The following is a 17,819-nucleotide window of genomic DNA, read 5'->3' on the forward strand; positions in this document are numbered from 1 at the left end:
TTTTTTCTTTTCTTTCCTAACAAACTTCCCAAGTTCCTATTTTAGTAAGTTGTGGAAGTATGGAATGAAACTTTTCCAACCACTTCTGACAAGATTCACAATTGCATATGGATAAGATGCAAAGTGTAAGATAATTTGAATGAATTACGGAATACAGTGAAAATGCTGAGATTCAGAGGCTGAAGTTCTAGCTGGCAGAAGTTTGCAATACATAGAACTTGTAGATCATACCAGTGTGCTGCAACAGAGGGAAAGGGCCCTAACAGATACACTGGTGTCTTCTCAAGTGAGCTCTGAGAAGATAAATTTATATTTTGGTATTGTACATAAATGAGGATACCTGCGTATCCATGTAGGCCCAGGGCATAGTCAGGTATTTAGCAAAGTTGGCTTCTCTTGATTTAAAAGCTATTATCACATTAAGAAAGTTATTTTTTTTCTTTTTTTCTTTTTCCCTCCTACATATTTGGCAGGGTTGATTGATGCATTCACTAGGCCTTCTTCTGGAAACACCACTAAGAGAAACGCTTATTTAGTGTAACAGTTTGTGAAGAAAATGTACAATAAATAGTGAATGAGGGCTCATATATTTTATGGGTTCTTCTTTTAAAAATTGATTTACAATTTATTTAACTTGCTGAAATATTTATAATGCTTTAGAGCCAGTTTTAAAAAGAAAAACTTAGGTAGTTTATTGCTCATTAAAAAAAAGATCTAGGAATAACAGCGATAAAAGTACTCTAAATGAAAGAATAAACTCCATTTAACTTGTATGCAATTTTTAAAAACTTTACCAAGAAAATGCTAGACGTCTTATTTTAATCCAGGATAGGCATATCAACCAAATCGTGTACTGGCTGTATGATGATATCCCAGCAAAAATTTAGAGGTGAGCCTTTAAAAGAAGTAATTTCTAGAAATATCAGCATTCAGTGGTTCTAAACTTGGCTTACTTTCAAACAGATCAATGTTTCAAGATGCTGATTCAAAATAATACCACTTTGGAAACAGGTTTTCAGGTTTGTTTTTATTGGTGGCCTATAACTTTCTCACTGAGTACATATGTGAAATATTCTTTGTTTTCTCTTGAATATTTTGGAATATTACATAGCTTATGGCGACATGTTCAGCAACATGATTTATAAGGCTTACTATCTTTTTTTTTTTTAACTCATCAGTTATGCTATTCCTTGTCATTTCCTATAAGCTAATCATATTCTTTAGTTCTCATATTTTGGAATATTTTTAATCATGAATTGAGAAAGATACATTAGAAAAAATTAGCTAACACTTTAATTGTACATGTGAGTAAAGTTATAAAAAATATTGTGTACTTTTATTGGCACATTCTTGAAACCTTTGGGGAGTAATATGTTGTAAATACTTTTTTGATACAAAATTGGGGACTTAGATTATTCTTACTAGTTGACATAGTTGGTCTTAAGGATTTTTATGATGAGATATATGGACATTTGGTTGGCAGGTAAACAAAATCATTTTGAACACGAATGAATGCAGTTCGAAGTTTTTTAAGAAACATATTGGTAGTATCTTTGAACACTTAAAATGCCATATTAGAATGTTTATTTTATACGTTTATTATCATTAATCAAGCTTTTAAATAAGATAGCATTTAAACAAAGATGTGTTTGGAGCTAAGTTATCCTTTATATTATAAAATGGGACTGATACTTTAAAATGAAATCTTCCTTTTGGTGAAAGCTCACTTTGTAGTTTAAGGTGGACTCCAAGAGTTCTTTGCATAATACCACAAAGCCTTGGTCCCCAGCATGTGCTGTATATATAAGAAAATCAGTCCATATGAAGTTCTGTTTCAAACCTAAAATTTATGTATTTTAGGGCATTTCAAGGATGAGCTCAGAATTTAGTAATGTTTAACTGCTTTGTGGTTTGGCATATACCTTTGCAGATTAACTGTGACTTGCCTCCCATTTATTTTCTTCTAAAGTATGGGAATAAGAAATATTCTCAAACATCAGAAATTTAAAAAAATTCTAATGGTTTATGGTAAGGATTAATATAATTCTTGTATTTTTCTCTATTCTCCTTCCACTTAAAGAATGCACACATGTTATGAAAGCTGACTACTTCTCTTTTGGATTCTTTTATTGAAAAAGGGCAGTTTTCAAAGCTAAACTTGAAACACGGAGCCTGAAATTCATGCAAAGAGGAAAAAAGGTCAATTATGGAAGTGATTTATTGTGTATTATATTATGATATATTTACTTTTCAAAACTCAGTCATATGTACTGTTTAAATGATTGATTATAATTTGTAAAATTTTAATGGACTTGACTACTAGAATATTTTACCAATTTTACCTTCTCAGTTTATATTTGAACATTAAAAAATTTAATAATTGCTTTAATAATAATAATATTTTGGACATTACAGTTACTTGTGCCTTGAAACGATATATTTAAGATGGATATAACACACCAAAAGAGAATGCATTTTATAATATTTGTCTACCCTACAGCCTTTAACAAAAAGTCATCAAATATCTCTTTGGTTTTCGCATCCTTATTTACTTGAAAGTAAATAATCTATCTTTTGAAGGGGGAGTTGTGTGGTAGAAGTTATGTAACGTTAGTGTGGATTAGTTAATCAAAAGTTGAATGTACTCTGAAAGCCTTGTAGAGGTTACTGTTTAATTTATTTTTTATTTTTATATTTATATTTCCTAAGAAAATGTCACATATAAGAATCAAATATAGTGAATAAAATAAGAAGAAAAATTTAAATATTTTGAATTCAATTTTATTTTCACATTACCTGAATTTTAATAGGAGATCATGAGGGTTTTCCTGATATCTCATAAACATTGAATATACCGGGTTCTCTGTTTCCCTGTGCGAAGAAAACCTGGAATATTATTTTTAAAAAAATTAAATAATCTGTTTTTAGGGATGATTATTACTGAAGGCATTTCACAATCATATCAGTAAATTAAATGTATTCAGTTGCAACAGTGTTGTCACAATGACACATTCTATTTACTTTCTGGCCTGTATGCTTTTCTTTGTTTTTTTTTCCTTTTTTATTCCTTTTTGTTTCATTCTTATAGTATCAACAATTATGTCTTGGACATAGGTCTTTTTTTTTTTTTTAGCCTAATATCAAATTCATCCCTTCTTTTGTATATGGATCTGCCAAATATTCCTAAGTTTCTGACTAAAAAAATTACATGTCACTATAATATTTAAAGGAAGAATAGAGATATTACCAAAAATGAATAAGAAACAGATCAGAGTCTACATGCAGTATTTTTAGAGGGAAAGCCTTTGTTTTCATTGATTGTGGAGATGATTTTTGCTCCTAGACTTCCATAAACATTGACTGGCATCTAAATGTTTAGGATTTGCCAATCTGGCGGCTGGGCCCTGGCTGTACGACAAATGGTGAGGTCAAGGCTGGGACAAAATTAGATATGCCTTCCTTGAAATAGGGTTAAGATTATATATTGGTATAAGCATTTAGGTAAACTTCACTTACTATCTAAAGCATTAAGGAACTAGGCCTGACAGTAGAAGCTGGTACACTTTGGTGAACACATCAAAACATTTTTTAAATTTTTAGCAATTTTTTTTCTTTCAGATCATGAGAAATGATGCCTATAGTTTTTCTCCCACTGTCCCCCCCCACCCACACACACACACTTCCTGTAGGGTTCCTGTGCATGATTTCGGTAACATAATGCTTGAATCAAATTTCAAGTGAAATGAGAAATTTTTTTTTTTTTTTTAAGGTAACCATCTAAAGAAAAGTCGCTTCCTTTTGTTTCCATTATATTCATGTTTTATTTTTTATTCATTTCCCTAGGATGAATTTCATCCTTTCATCGAAGCACTTCTGCCCCACGTCCGAGCCTTCGCCTACACATGGTTCAACCTGCAGGCCCGAAAACGAAAATACTTCAAAAAACATGAAAAGCGTATGTCAAAAGAAGAGGAGAGAGCCGTGAAGGATGAGTTGCTAAGTGAAAAACCAGAGGTCAAGCAGAAGTGGGCATCTCGACTTCTGGCAAAGTTGCGGAAAGATATCCGACCTGAGTATCGAGAGGATTTTGTTCTTACAGTTACAGGGAAAAAACCTCCATGTTGTGTTCTTTCCAACCCAGACCAGAAAGGCAAGATGCGAAGAATTGACTGCCTCCGCCAGGCAGATAAAGTCTGGAGGTTGGACCTTGTTATGGTGATTTTGTTTAAAGGTATTCCGCTGGAAAGTACTGATGGCGAGCGCCTTGTAAAGTCCCCACAATGCTCTAATCCAGGGCTCTGTGTCCAACCCCATCACATAGGGGTTTCTGTTAAGGAACTCGATTTATATTTGGCATACTTTGTGCATGCAGCAGGTAAGTGCGATGGTGAGAATTCCTCCCACTTTCTTGTGTGCTTTTTCCTTCCTGATGGCCTCCGTCTATGCTGGATCCTTCCTGAACTCCCCAGGTTGCAGGCCGAGTACATAAAAGCCAGTGTGGTTTCAGAGATGAGTCCAAGTCAGGATAGCCTGAAGTTCCTGTGTATGAGGTGCCACCTTGATTCGGGTGGAAAAGCATAGCTTTGAGACAATTCTCGGGAAGTACAGTTCTTTTGGTAAGTAGTGTTTGCAGAGGCGTTGGTAATCAGATATGTGATATGTTTGAATCACATTTTTTGATGAGGGCTGAGAGAAGCCTCATGAAAACCGTTGTAATAAAGAGTGTATTTTAACTGGCAAGCGATTTGGTTAAAAAGCACTTAGTTTGGTATCGAGGCAATATTTTTAGTTGCATTTCTGCTGGGAGTGTTTTTAACCTGCTGGGGCCTCTTGAACTCCTTGCCAATTAAGAAGTTGGAGGTAAGATTACTATCAAATTGCTGATCACTTATGAAGGAAAAATAATCACATTAATATACAGATTTAGTAGCTTTGTGTTTAGGAACTCTTAGTGTTGTCTCAGATAGCTAAGGGAAACCAACCAACCAACTCTTCAAGTAATTGATGGAGAGGTTAATATTAAAAGTAACCAACTTGTATAGTGCGTGAACACATTGAGAAATCGCTATTGATAATTAATGTAGTGAGTTGCTTTGATTTATTATAAAATTTTTAATTGTTTCTGCAAGGTGTGTTTTATCTGTACATGGTTCAGTATTTAGAATGGCATTCAGGATAAAATTATTGAGGACTGGATAAAATAATGCACTTTTACTTTGTTCCTTTCGTCTTGTTTTAGACAAAAGGCTCATTGTGTTATGTGAAAGCTCAGGTCTTGTGTAACTTGTTGACTTTTTATATGTACATATCGGTCTTGCTAGATTACCTTCATGGCAGTTACTTGAGCCAGATGGAAGAAAGAAGGTTGTGGAATCCTACTAGTAGGTTGTTTTGGGGTTTATATATTTCTGTATTTTTTCCACAAAGGAGAGAGATGTTACCTGTCAAATCAACACTGCGCTGTTTTTCCAAACGTTTTTAGAATTAATTTAAAGAAGTCAGCTGGTAGCCTGTTTTATATTGCTTTTCTCAATATGTGTTTTAGAAAGAGAACTTTTGTTATTTATCTGCCCTTACATAAGAAACTGGAGAAATTAACTTTGTAAGCATGTCCCATCATCATTTGCATTCTGTTGGCAGATGAGTATTTTAGAGGATGTAATCTGTAAGAGTTTCAGATATTTGGGTTTTTGAAAATGTATACTTACTTATAATAATTGCCTGTTGCTTCAGCTTTGGGTAGCAAAAATGAAAAGGCAGCACCTGTCAAATGACCTCTAAACAGGAACAAGTAGCCCTTCCTTAACCTACTTTTAACCCTATTGTTAATTCGTTTTGTCTATTGAAAAAGCAAAGTTAAAAAATTTCTTAATCTATTTGCATATGTTAAGTTCTGCAAGGTGCAAAAAAAAGTATGAGTGTTACAAGTGTTTTCTAGAAGCATGCTTTGCAATCTTGTGTTTCTTCTTTTAGATATTTTAAAAAAATAATTGATAAATTATAACGAATAATTTATCAACATAGAAACTTGAGGGTGCCAACAGATAATGCAGATCATGACCTGTGCTTTCTTACGAGATAACATCAAAATGAAATAGATGTGAAGTTTTTATCAGTGTAAGCAATATATCCATTCTAAGTTTTTACTTAAACATTTCCCTTAGATTTAAAGAAATACAACCTTTTTAGCTATTCCCATTACGAAATGTAATGCATGATAATGTAGAAAATGTATTTTCTTTCATTGTTGTTGGTTTGTTATTATGCTATTGCTCCAAATCCTTGAGCTTACACAGTTGTCATTTGTTGCAATCCTTGAAGGGTTTGTGTTGTAAAATGACATTTAGAAGGTTGCTTAGGAGAGTTAGCATCCTTATTGCTTATGAAAGATTTATGGACAGCAACAGGGATCAGACTACCTTTCAGTTTGGTTTTCCTGTTGTATCCCACAATCCCTTGTTGTGCCTGAATACCAGCCAAGTGTTTGGCCATTGGTTTTCACAGGACCGCAATAATGGCTACTTTTCTGTGCGCGCAACAGGAAGATTGTAAAAGAAAATATTAAAGGCCTTTTGTCTGAAAATATTTCAAATTTGATTTAAGAGACTTAGAGACCTGTTATTTGTGGAAGGGAAGCTGCCAATACAAATATGAGGTAGATCGGTCAACTTACATACAACTGATTTGACAAGCATCTGTTATAATACTGAAGATTTGTAAACACTAAACAATGTTTTTACCTCCTTAAAAGTTTTGAGAACTTGCCAGTATTGGCAGGAGGCAGAGACTCTGAAACGTGCTTCAAGATACATGCCAAAACCATTGTGGCCTTTTCACCTATAATGTGTTTTTTTTCTCTCTCTTTCTTTTGAAATGTTGTATTTTTTTTCCTTCTAAAATGCCTATTTTCCCCCAGATGGCCACAGAAATTAGATCTTCTTTTCCTTCTAAAAATGTGTATAATAATTCTTGCTTCATGCATAGACCTTTTCTTTGGTAGGAAGTTGAAACCTTAGAATGTATATGTAAATACTGGAAGCAAATGCAGAATCAATCATTTTTTAAAAGCAGAGGTGATTCATTCTAAGACTTATTGGGATGCTAAAATATAACACATAAACTACATTCCAGTTTTTTTCCTCTAAATCCAGTGACATTAGAACTGTGTGAATTTTGTGGCTGATAAACAGTAACAAGTATAATCAGAGTGATTCCATAAGCCTGAGAATTTCATCTTGTTAAAAGTATAAAAGAACAAAACCATTTTATGCCCTTAATTCGGTCTCTGTTTGAATAGCCCTTCCCATGTATCCTGTGACAACATGGAGATATTATGGTATTGTGGCAAATGCTTTTCTTTGTGGGTGTGTAACAGTAAAGCTAATTTATGACCAGTCTTTACCAGATGATCTGTATCAGAATCTACAATATACCCGGCACGTGGCAAGGTCACAATTTAAGTTGTTAAGGTCATAACCTTAGCCACCAGGCATTTGACCTTTTAGATAAAGTTAACCTTTGTTCATTAGTAGGCACTCAACCGAGAACTTTCTGGAGAGTTTTTTTTTTTTTTTTTTTAAACTGCTTCTGTATAACTTCTGGTAATGTAATCAGATTCCAGAAAGATTCTCAGTCAAGTTAGTTAAATTTGGTAAGAGGTTAAAGTTTTTAAGGACTCATTTTTTGGATAGAGGTAGGTTGTTCTAGTTAGGGCACAGAATGACAGTGTCACAATTTATATTTGATAGTTGTTACCTGCCATGGAGTAGACTGAAAGCTCTGGGGCAGCTTTGTGAAGACATTTAAACACTAAAATTAAACAAATGAATTTATGTTAAATTCAACTACTTTTTCAAGTGGCATTAGGCCCAAAAGCTAAATCACAATGAACCTCCTTCACTTTTTGCAGATGAGTTATTTTCTAAGATTGGAAGTATTTTTAGTGGTCCTGAAATTCACTTTGAAAGACTAAATAGTGATCAAAATTTGTCAGGTAATTGCCATAATTGTTAATTAGCCGGTGTCAAAGCGAGCTGCTATTGCCCTAATGGCAGTGTGAGCACTTACTAGTTTGAAGGTAGAAGGTGACCACTTTTGCCCAGTAATCTTTTGGTATAATAGTTACTGATTGCTTTCATGACACCCCACTATGATGTTTGTTTAATTTTGCTTGGACCAGGAATAGCAAAACTCCTGACACTCACTGAAAGAGCTATTTCAGTGTCTTGGAAGCTTGGTACCTATCCTGTAAACCTGTACAGCAGTATTACTGATTACCACATTACCTGTACCATATTGTTCACTTAATTGTGCTTTCGTGAATGCTCATTTTAAATTATTTAGATTACTGCTAGTTTTGCTCTGATATGCTCAGTATTATTGTGTTTCAACCAAAAGAGAGCTACTCCCATTCAGGTGCATTTTAGTTTTATTTTGGCTTTGTGATTGCCATTCCTTCATATAGTAATAGAGAAAGCCGTGATATGCAGATAGACCAGATGGTCATGTTGACAGATTGAGAATTCACTTCCTACTGCTTCAGAGCAGGTGTAAGATTAGGAGTGTGTGTGTATGAGTATGAGTGCGTGTGTGCTTCGTGTGCATGTGTGTGCACATCCAGGCTGCACACAGAGTGCTGTTTGAGCAATGGGAATGATTTCTTTTTTTAAAAGCTAGTATTTTACAATACAGTATAACTGTATCTATAAGGTTATCCAGTGCACATAGAATAATTATTGTAAAAATTTAAAAATGAATCCTGTCACATTGTTCCAGTTTATAATTTTATGCCAAATTAATTATGATAATTTCTTAATTTTTAGGTAGCCTACTACATTAGTTTGCAGCAGTATTGCCACATTACCTGTATCATATATTTCATATCTAAAATACATTCAGTATATTCTCTTAGCAGGTATGTGTGTTTATGCTCAAGTGTAGGACTCTACATTATGTGATTAAACTTCTTCAGTGCTATAATAAACTCCCGTGTAGAAAGTTATTCACTTACTTAGTTCAGTGATTTGCAGTAATAAAGTGTGTTTGGAAAAATAAGGAGTATGACAAATACGTAGTGATAGTTAAAATTAAGAGAGTAAGTAGCACACTATCTCAAATTCTAACTCTATAAACTAAAATCAAGGTAGATTTTTGCGGTGATCAATCTACTGTAAATTATTGGTATATGCACGCATTTTTAGAAATTTTTATCTTTTAATTCTTTAAAGGTGATAGCACTAACAATCAACAAACTTGAGGCAGATATGGCTTTTATATCATTGAGTGTTTTCTGGGTAACTTGAGGATAGTAACAACATCCTTTATCTGGAATATAGTAACAAAATCTTTTCTCTAGAATGTAGTGAAAAAGATGGAAGTTTAGAAGGCATATAGGAATCGGGAGAAATTGTTGTTGTGAAATAAAAATTTGAATGGGAGTCAGTTCATTTATGGCTAAGAGGTTATGTTGGTAAGAAAATTTCCCAATGCTGCTGGCTTGGATTTGCCTTGTCTTCTTTTCCACCCAGTGATGAATAGCGTTAATTTAAACGTATTTAGGGCTAGTGTGGGAGAAACCACAGCCTTTGTTGTGGTCACTGCTGTACACAGTAGGACTGGGTGTTTCACTTGGTTAAGGCCTCAAGCTGCTTCCAGAGGACGCCGAACAGCCTGCCCGGTTTTTAAATCTTGCACAGAAGCAGCAACAATTCTAATTGCTCACAAATGTCAATATAGATTATTAAAAACAATTCTGAGGGTTGGAATGAGAAGAAAATACATAAAATACAGATTGAATTTAGTGAATGGGCTAAACACTGGTTTATTAGCATTTCAGCAATAATTTCCCCATAGTTATTTATAGGTTAGAGCTTGCTTTTTAAATATATTATAAATTGTAAATCCTTGAAGGGTGGGTGGGGGAAGGAAGAAGTCAGGTGGAGGAGGAAGAGAATGAATGAACTCTGGCATGCTTTGTTAGGAGAAACATAAAACTGTGAACTTAATCACACATGGAGATGCTCCGTAAGTGTTTTGGTTTAAGTAATGACTATAAAGGGATCTTGGGAAGTAAGATATCAAGTGGAGAATTTTATAATCTATCTTCCCACAATTTTTTGCATAGTTTGTTTCAGACTAAGACACTATTTGGGGCTTTGGGAGTTTTTACTGCAGTTTTTTTTTTTTTTTTTTAAAGTTTCACAGAAATTCTTTTCAGGGTTTAGGAGCCCAGTTAGAGACATTATAGTATACATAAGCTCAGAAAAAAGGGCTATGGAGATGTTTATTATTTCTATTATTTTGCTTTTTAAAGTGGTGACTTTTTGGCCTTCTCCCACTAAGACAACTCTAAGATACACTTTATTGATCCAAACTTTGGTGTCCCTAAACTTAACAGAATTCTCTAGCTGCTGCTTAGACAGAAATTACTTTTTTCTCTTAAGTTTTCTCCCAGATATTAGAAAGCAATATCTTATGTTTTGTTATGATAATGCCACAGTGTAAAAGCATATTTTATCTAATGGAATTAGTCCTCCCCTTAATGTTCTAGTTAAATAAACATGTCTTATGAGGCGAAGAATTAAGTCCAATAAATGACAAATTGCAGCAGTTCTGTATCAGAAGACATTTTTGCTGTTCTGTTTGTAAAACAAACTAAATAAGATAGAATTGAAAGAAAGAAGTTTATTTGTGTTATATATTTTGGCAAATCTTGGTCTTCTTTAAAATGTCAAACCTAGAAATGATTAGTCTAATCATGATAACTAGAGATTGAAGTGGTATCACTTTAATGTTCTTTGGGAACTTTAAACTTACTTCTCTTCATGTCTTTCAAATACTTTCCTAGTGATAGATATTTTGGACCTAGATCAATGGAGAGTAGACAAAAGGAGAAGGAAGGAAGAAAGGAAGAAAGACAGGAAGGAAGAGAAATAACTTTTATTGAATGTCTGCTCTGTTGCAGTCACTGTACTAAGTTTTGCCATATATTGTAGCGTGTCCCCCCTCCTTTCCTTCTTTCCTTCCTTTCCTCCTTCCTTACATCCACTCATAGCAGTATTATGAATAAGTTATACACTGTTCATTTGAATGCATGAGGACAGAGTCTCAGAGTGGCCATGTTACTTGTACAGATCAAGATTCAGTGTTGGGGTCAAAAATCTGGAATGACTTGTTCTTTCTTATTTTTAGAATGTTGAATTTTAGTGAATAGATGCATTATGACATAGGTTTAAAATATTTTTGGTAAGATAAAGTTAGATTAATGGGTTCTAGATGCTTTTGGAAGCCTTTCTGAGTATTAAACATTATTTTAAAAAATCTAATTTGCATGTAATATTTTACTATGCAGACTTGTATACTTTTTTATGTATACAAGAAATGTGTACTTCTAACATCCCTTAATGGTTAGATTTCAAAATTTAAAATTTTCTTTCCTTCAAAAAGATATTTTGGTTATGGCTTTGTATATAATTATTTAAAAGAAAGCAAAAATCATGTTTGAGAAAAATAATGGAATTTTACTCATTTAATATTTTTAAAAAAAATTAAAATAGAAAGGAAAACAATTGAAAATGGGGATGTTTCATCTTAATACCCTTAAAGGACTGAGCCTTATTTTTATCTCTTTAAACTTAGACAAGATTAATTCTTAATGACTTCAGTGTAAAAACTCAAAGCCTCACTCAACATGATTTTTATCATTGTAAATAGAAAAAGATGACCAGCAAATACAATTTATACTCTGCTAATTCATAATATACATAATAATTCTTCTCAGGTTTATTTTAAAAATAGGCTGCTGAGCTGAACTTACAGTGAGTAAAATAGAAATATAACTTTATTAATATTAAAAACTATTAATAAATCTCATATGTAGTTAGGATTATAACCAGAAAGTTGTGCTAGTAAGGAAAAACTGAGGCATGTGAATAAAAGTGATTAGACTAGAAACACAAAAGGATTAGAATTAAAAAATAGAACTCATACCCTACCGTGCATTGTATCTAGTTCCATACTGCCTACCTTTTTATGTCTCTGATAAGTGTTTATGGTGGTCCCAAACAACCTATGAGTTTCCAGACATAGACAGCTTTCGGAGCATATATATTCATATAAAATTTTTAATGGCTATTTTTAAAATGTTCTATGAATTTAAAAAGTGAGGTGAAATTAAAACACTTAAAAATGAATATGTGCTATTTAAAAATTTGTATGAATATCTATGCAGCATCTGCCATTGTCAGGCTGTTGTCTTTGTTGCTATGGTTTGGTTGATTTTATTTCCTTTGGTAATTTTGCCAGCCCATGATTGGGTAGTGCATTGCATTCATGCTGTTGGAGATGTATCTGTGGTGAGTCATATAGCTTGATCTAAGTGGTAATTTTTAGTAGGGAAATGTATTTGTCAGTGGGTAATAGGAACCGCAGTGTTACAATATCAATCTTCATTTAATTTTCAAAATTGGAGATGTATTACTTAATATCAGAAATTCAGAACTATCTCTTCTGTGTTGATATGTGCTTGCCTCTTTCCCCTTCCCCTGTTGGAAGCATTTACAATTCTGTGTAGTTTAATCTTAAAGGGATTATTTAATTTTAAGCTCCTACATAAAATGAATATTGTACACATAGGATCCCATCATTGTCACTTTCAAATATTCCATTGCCTTTCAAAGGAACTGACATGACAAGTCCTTAGGTTGACAAATTCTCATCAACTTTTATGAAAATGTTGGCTGCAGAAGGAGTAAAAGTCAAAGGAGGGCCATAGACAGATGGATTTCAGTGTTGAGATGACATCGAGCCCTTCTTCGTGGCATTTTTTAACATTCCAAATGAATGAGGGATGGGGATGCTTAAAGAGCTTACTATGGAATGAGTAATGAAGACACTGTGTATCTGCACTTAAACCTCTGTAGCATACTATTGAACAGAGTTGTGTGGGCTCAGATACAATAGCAGATTAAAAATGAAAATTTGTAAATTCTCTTCTATGTTGAATGTAATTCATAAATAATGTTACATATGAGAAATGTTGATGGAAAATACCTAAGAATATATTTTCAACATTAAGTAATTGGGAGTTCGCATTAAGTGGGTTACTAGCATTTGAGAGGAAGCAAGGATTTGAGATAAGAATTTGGCAAAAGCTTATTTGCATAAGAAATGTTTGTATCTTTGTATGACTATGATGAGATCTTTGCATGAATGCATATCATATAAAAATGGCTAAGTTACTAAAGTTTCTGATGGATTCATTTAGTTGTCATTCTTCCCCCTATTCTTTTAAATGGTAGAGGTTCTCTTTTGGGGAGTAGTTTCAAGTAACTTCTGAGAATGAAGTCTTTGTAGCGATGCTGTTTAACAGCGTAACTATTGTTGTACATTTCTGTCAGGGAAAGATAGTCATTGCAATACTTTTATTGTATGGCCTCTTAATATGTGACAAAGACTTTTATTACGAATTCGTTTCTTTAAATGTACTTTTAGAAGTCTCTCCCCTCCCCATGGCCAATCAAGAACTAAAAAAAGATTTAAGGGAACTTTTATTATTTTCTTAACTTACTAGGTACAAACATCTTATTTTTAAAAAAGGCTTTGGAATTCATGTATTTCAGAGTTTCAGTAAAATGAAGTGGGAATAAAGATTAACATAAAAAGTGCCATCTCATTGGGCCCAGGATGTAATACAGTTAGTTCTTTGGAGAATGAGGATATTGCAGGCTGAAATGTTAGCGTTGAAGAAGTAATTGTTCTAAAGATATTTGCTCCTAGTCTCAGAAAAGATGACAGACATGCAAAATGGATAAATGTAATCCTTTGTACTTTTACCACCTACATTTTTAAACTACAGTGACTCTGATTTCTCTAGAAAGGTCAGAGGTTTCAGACAGAAAGCTTTGTAATTCTTCAAAGAAAGACATTTTCAATTTTGCTGTATAAAGACTGATTATGCATTGCTTTTCACTTTATTTGCAATTGAATCTTGGAGGTGCCCGGGTGAGGTGGGCATGATGAACAAGTGGAGCCATGTGGTGAGATAGCAGAATTGGAAGAAAACAGATAGATTGTAGAGGAACATAAATTCACATTTCTGGCTCTTTACTGCTAAGTCACCTAGTTTAGAAGTGAGGACAGAGTAGCTTTAACAATTCATTCTGCTTTGCAATCGAACATTCTCTTACAAACTCTTTAAACACTTTGGGCAATTCAAGGAGTTTTCTTAGGATTGACTTTGTCGGGTTTTCTAAGTTGTAGGTATGGGTTTATTGGTTTTATGTACATTTTTTTGTTTTTATATTTTTTTCTTTCTGATTTTTCCAAATTTTGGAGAATTTCTCATGTTAGGTGGTGGAGGGGGTGTGAGTAGAGATTGTAGATGACTTTTGTTGTGGGATACTCCTGTTATTCGGGAAACAGAAGTTCTTCGAGAATTAGTAGCTCACTAGTAAGTGGCAAAACCAACACTCAAGCCAAATCCCTCAGACTCCAGACTTGTGCTCTCAAACTACCATATTTAAATTATCTTTTCTTATACCTTATTTTTTTTAGCTCTTCATATAAACCTTAAATTTTAGGCAGGGGAGATTTTATAGTTGCCTTTATAGAGGTGAGGAAAGAGGTTGTAAAGTTGTTCAAGGTTACGTGGTTAATAAACGGTTAGGATTAGTAACTAGGTCAGACCCTCCTGTGGCGTGTTTTATCTGTCAGGCGTTCCCCAGTATATTAGCATCTAAGCTCTGCTTCCGAATTCATGGATGGGGCAGAAAGTGTTCTCTGGAAGTACACAGTAATGCCAACAGCCATTGTTTTCTCTGAAGTTTAAAAAGTAGTGAGAAACTGGAGCTTTTTCTTTAGATTAGATTGAGTTGCTGCCCTGAAGGGAACTGGGAGGGCCAAACCTTCATTTTTACATGTGAGGAAATTAAGTCCATACATCCCAGGAGCTACGAAGATCAGAAATTCTTGTGTGAGCTGGAGAGCAGTTGTAGCCTGTTATCACTTGCATCAGGGTGGATGTTGTTGGGTTGGTTTTGGCATAGAAGATCTATTTTGGTTACCTTTATCGACAGATTCTACCATGTGATTGGCAGGTTCCTTCAGCAAACACATTCTGAGCACTTACTACCTCTTAGGCACTGCACTAGCTTCCAAATACACAAAACTGAAGGAAATACTATGAGATGAGTTGATACTATCTTAGATTTAATTTTCTCAGAAATTAAGATTTTAAAGCTTTTGTTTTTAACTTAGGGTCCTTCCAGCTAAGAGCCTGTATGAAGTTTTAAATATTTGTACAACCAGTTGTTTATATTGAGTTTTAAATGGTAAAATTGGTGTATGTCAAGGAATTGTGTCATTGGACTGTATTTGTATTAAGTGTTAATTTTTTTCTTTTCTTATATCAAAAATATCTGTGTAAATGTAAAGAAAATCCAGACACAGAAAGAAGGTTGCAGGTGCTTTCTATTATTTCATAGTTTACAACCATAGCATGTTTTCTCTAAAGAAAGCTGGTGGTACACAGAGAAGTTCTGTTTCTCTTTTTTAAGGATATCCTTCTAGTAATGCTGAAGTATAAAACAAATAGCATTATAGGAAAACTAAACAGCAGGGGAATAAGACAGTGGAAAACAGAAACGAAGGGAAGGCCTTGGAGAACAGGCTGTAGAGAATTCATGTGGCAGTTGGTAGCAGTGCCTACAACACAGCTAAGTGCTAGTAGTGTAGCCACCTAAATTCCCTATTTTGCTCCTTCTTGGGAAAAAGTTGGCAATCTTGAGACTTTTACATTGAAGTGGATTTTAAATCCTCAGAGGTCTCAAGCTGCTTTGCCTTTTTTCTTCTTGCTAATAGAAAACTTACATAGTGCATTCAAACAGAAAGCATGTAAGGGGTCCTGTATGTCTGAGTGTGGCGTGTTAGTGTGTTATTGGGACAGTGTTTATGATGGTGATTGGAAAGAGGAGAACTATTGCATGTCTGATCAATAAAATAACAAAAAAACACCAAAAATCTAGTGGTCCAAACAGTGTATATTGGATTTTGTTGTTGTTGTTCTCTGTTTTATCTGCTTGTTGTTGAATCTGAAAGTGAAATCTGTTTCTCCAGCCATTAATATGTGTGCTTTTCTTTGGATAGAGTGCAGAACAAATGATTTGTTCTGTAATTATTTTCAAAAAGCAGAAAATGTGTGTGTAACATTTTAAAAAATGGCATGGGATTGTCATAGAAACTTATTCTGAACATTGTAAATAAAAATGGTTGGGGATTAGTCACAGTGACATGTAGGACATCATGAAACTCAAGACAGATTTCTTTGTTTAGCAGTCAGAGAAGTGAAGCAAAGTTGGTGTAATTTCTGGGATGTTAGCAGTTCAGTCCCTCCAAGGAAAGAGAAAACCATGTTGTCTTCATATTAAATAAGCCATCTGTATACACATATCAGAATTTACCTGATGATTTTTAGCAATATCTGATGCTTTCTTTATTTTACATGTCTTATTTCCAAATGATGAAAGTTTTAAAAGTCTGAAAATCATTCTGTTTTTGCTTAGAATCATACCCTTCCTCTTTCCCCTCCCCCAGCTCATTTTCTTATAATCTTGAATAGCATTTTCACAGTTCTAGCCTTATTTTGTTTTCTTTAACCTCCCATTTCTTTGTAATATGAATAAATCTGAGCACATTAATGATAAATAGCCTACATTGATGCTATGATATTTTTAAATACATATTTTCAGGTTATAATTATGAATCTGCAATATTGTCATTAAAATCCTTTTTTGTTTTTTAATCCATTATTTAGAATAAAATTTGTTCCAGAGTATTTTCATTCTCTCTCTTCAACATCTGGAAAAAGGATTGTGTGTCTTTAAATTTGGAGTTAATTCCAAATTGAGTATTCCCACCAGAGTGATGTTTCAGTAAACTCTAATGTATTCAACCTTGTATCTTTGATTCTTTGAGCTTTTGGAGGTAGGCACTGAATTCTGAGAGGGAGTTTCAAGACTTAAAGAACTTAGTGTTGTGATCTGACAAGGCCCCTTCAACAATGTTGTATGTTATTGCATGTTCTTATTTGTAATCAAGATAATAGATACAGCATTTAAATAAGGTGTCCATGTATTTAGGTAAATGTGGTCTGATTAAACTGGGTAAATGACTTTTTTGTGGTGAGTTACCAGTGAACACAACTCACCTGGAAACTGGAGAGAGCCTGTACAAAGACATAAATGAAAATTTTGGTGCATGGACCATACAGAGCCACAACTATCTTCCTGCCTGTGTACTTTAAGTCTCGACCCACATCTTCTGTTGTAGCATATAAGTATATGCATGTATATTTTTGTTCCTTTCCTTGTATTATTCTTTTTACTTGGGATATCCTCACCCACCTTTACTTGGCTAATGTTACTTATACTTTGAGGCTCAGCTATAATATCACTTCCTGAAGGAAGTTTTCTTTTCACCCTAATGTTGGGCTAAGGACTCCTTCCCAGTGTACTCATCACATCCATTAGCACCATATTAGTACTTGCCATTAGCACCTCCTATATTATAATAAAACTGCCCACATGTATCCTCCAAATTGGGCTGTGATTTCTTTCTGATCAGAGACTGGGTTGTATTCGTTTTTTGTGTACCCCCCACAGGGATGCACAGGACTGTGCTCTCACTGTGTACTCAATGTCTCTGTCTAACCAGTTACTAGGTGGGAAATCTGGATTGAAGGAAACCAAAACTTGAGAAGCTTATAAGGTGAATTTAAAAACTAGGTGACATATCAAGTAGTTTTTGTGTGTTCACCTCAGCAC

The 17,819-nt window shown here is 34.0% G+C and overlaps 1 protein-coding gene across 7 annotated transcripts in view; it reads left to right on the forward strand.

Moving 5' to 3' along the window:
• The window catches only part of NFIA (nuclear factor I A), a 554,190-nt gene that overhangs the window by 199,632 nt on the left and 336,739 nt on the right, over positions 1 to 17,819 (forward strand). For all 7 annotated transcript variants that reach the window (XM_075998837.1, XM_075998844.1, XM_075998842.1 and 4 more), the window contains exon 2: positions 3,844 to 4,375. In XM_075998837.1, coding sequence (XP_075854952.1) covers positions 3,844 to 4,375 — 532 coding nt within the window. The remainder of the gene's footprint in view (positions 1 to 3,843; positions 4,376 to 17,819) is intronic.

This window comes from Microcebus murinus, chromosome 2, assembly GCF_040939455.1.
Source record: "Microcebus murinus isolate Inina chromosome 2, M.murinus_Inina_mat1.0, whole genome shotgun sequence".
Taxonomy (NCBI): Eukaryota; Metazoa; Chordata; class Mammalia; order Primates; family Cheirogaleidae; genus Microcebus; species Microcebus murinus.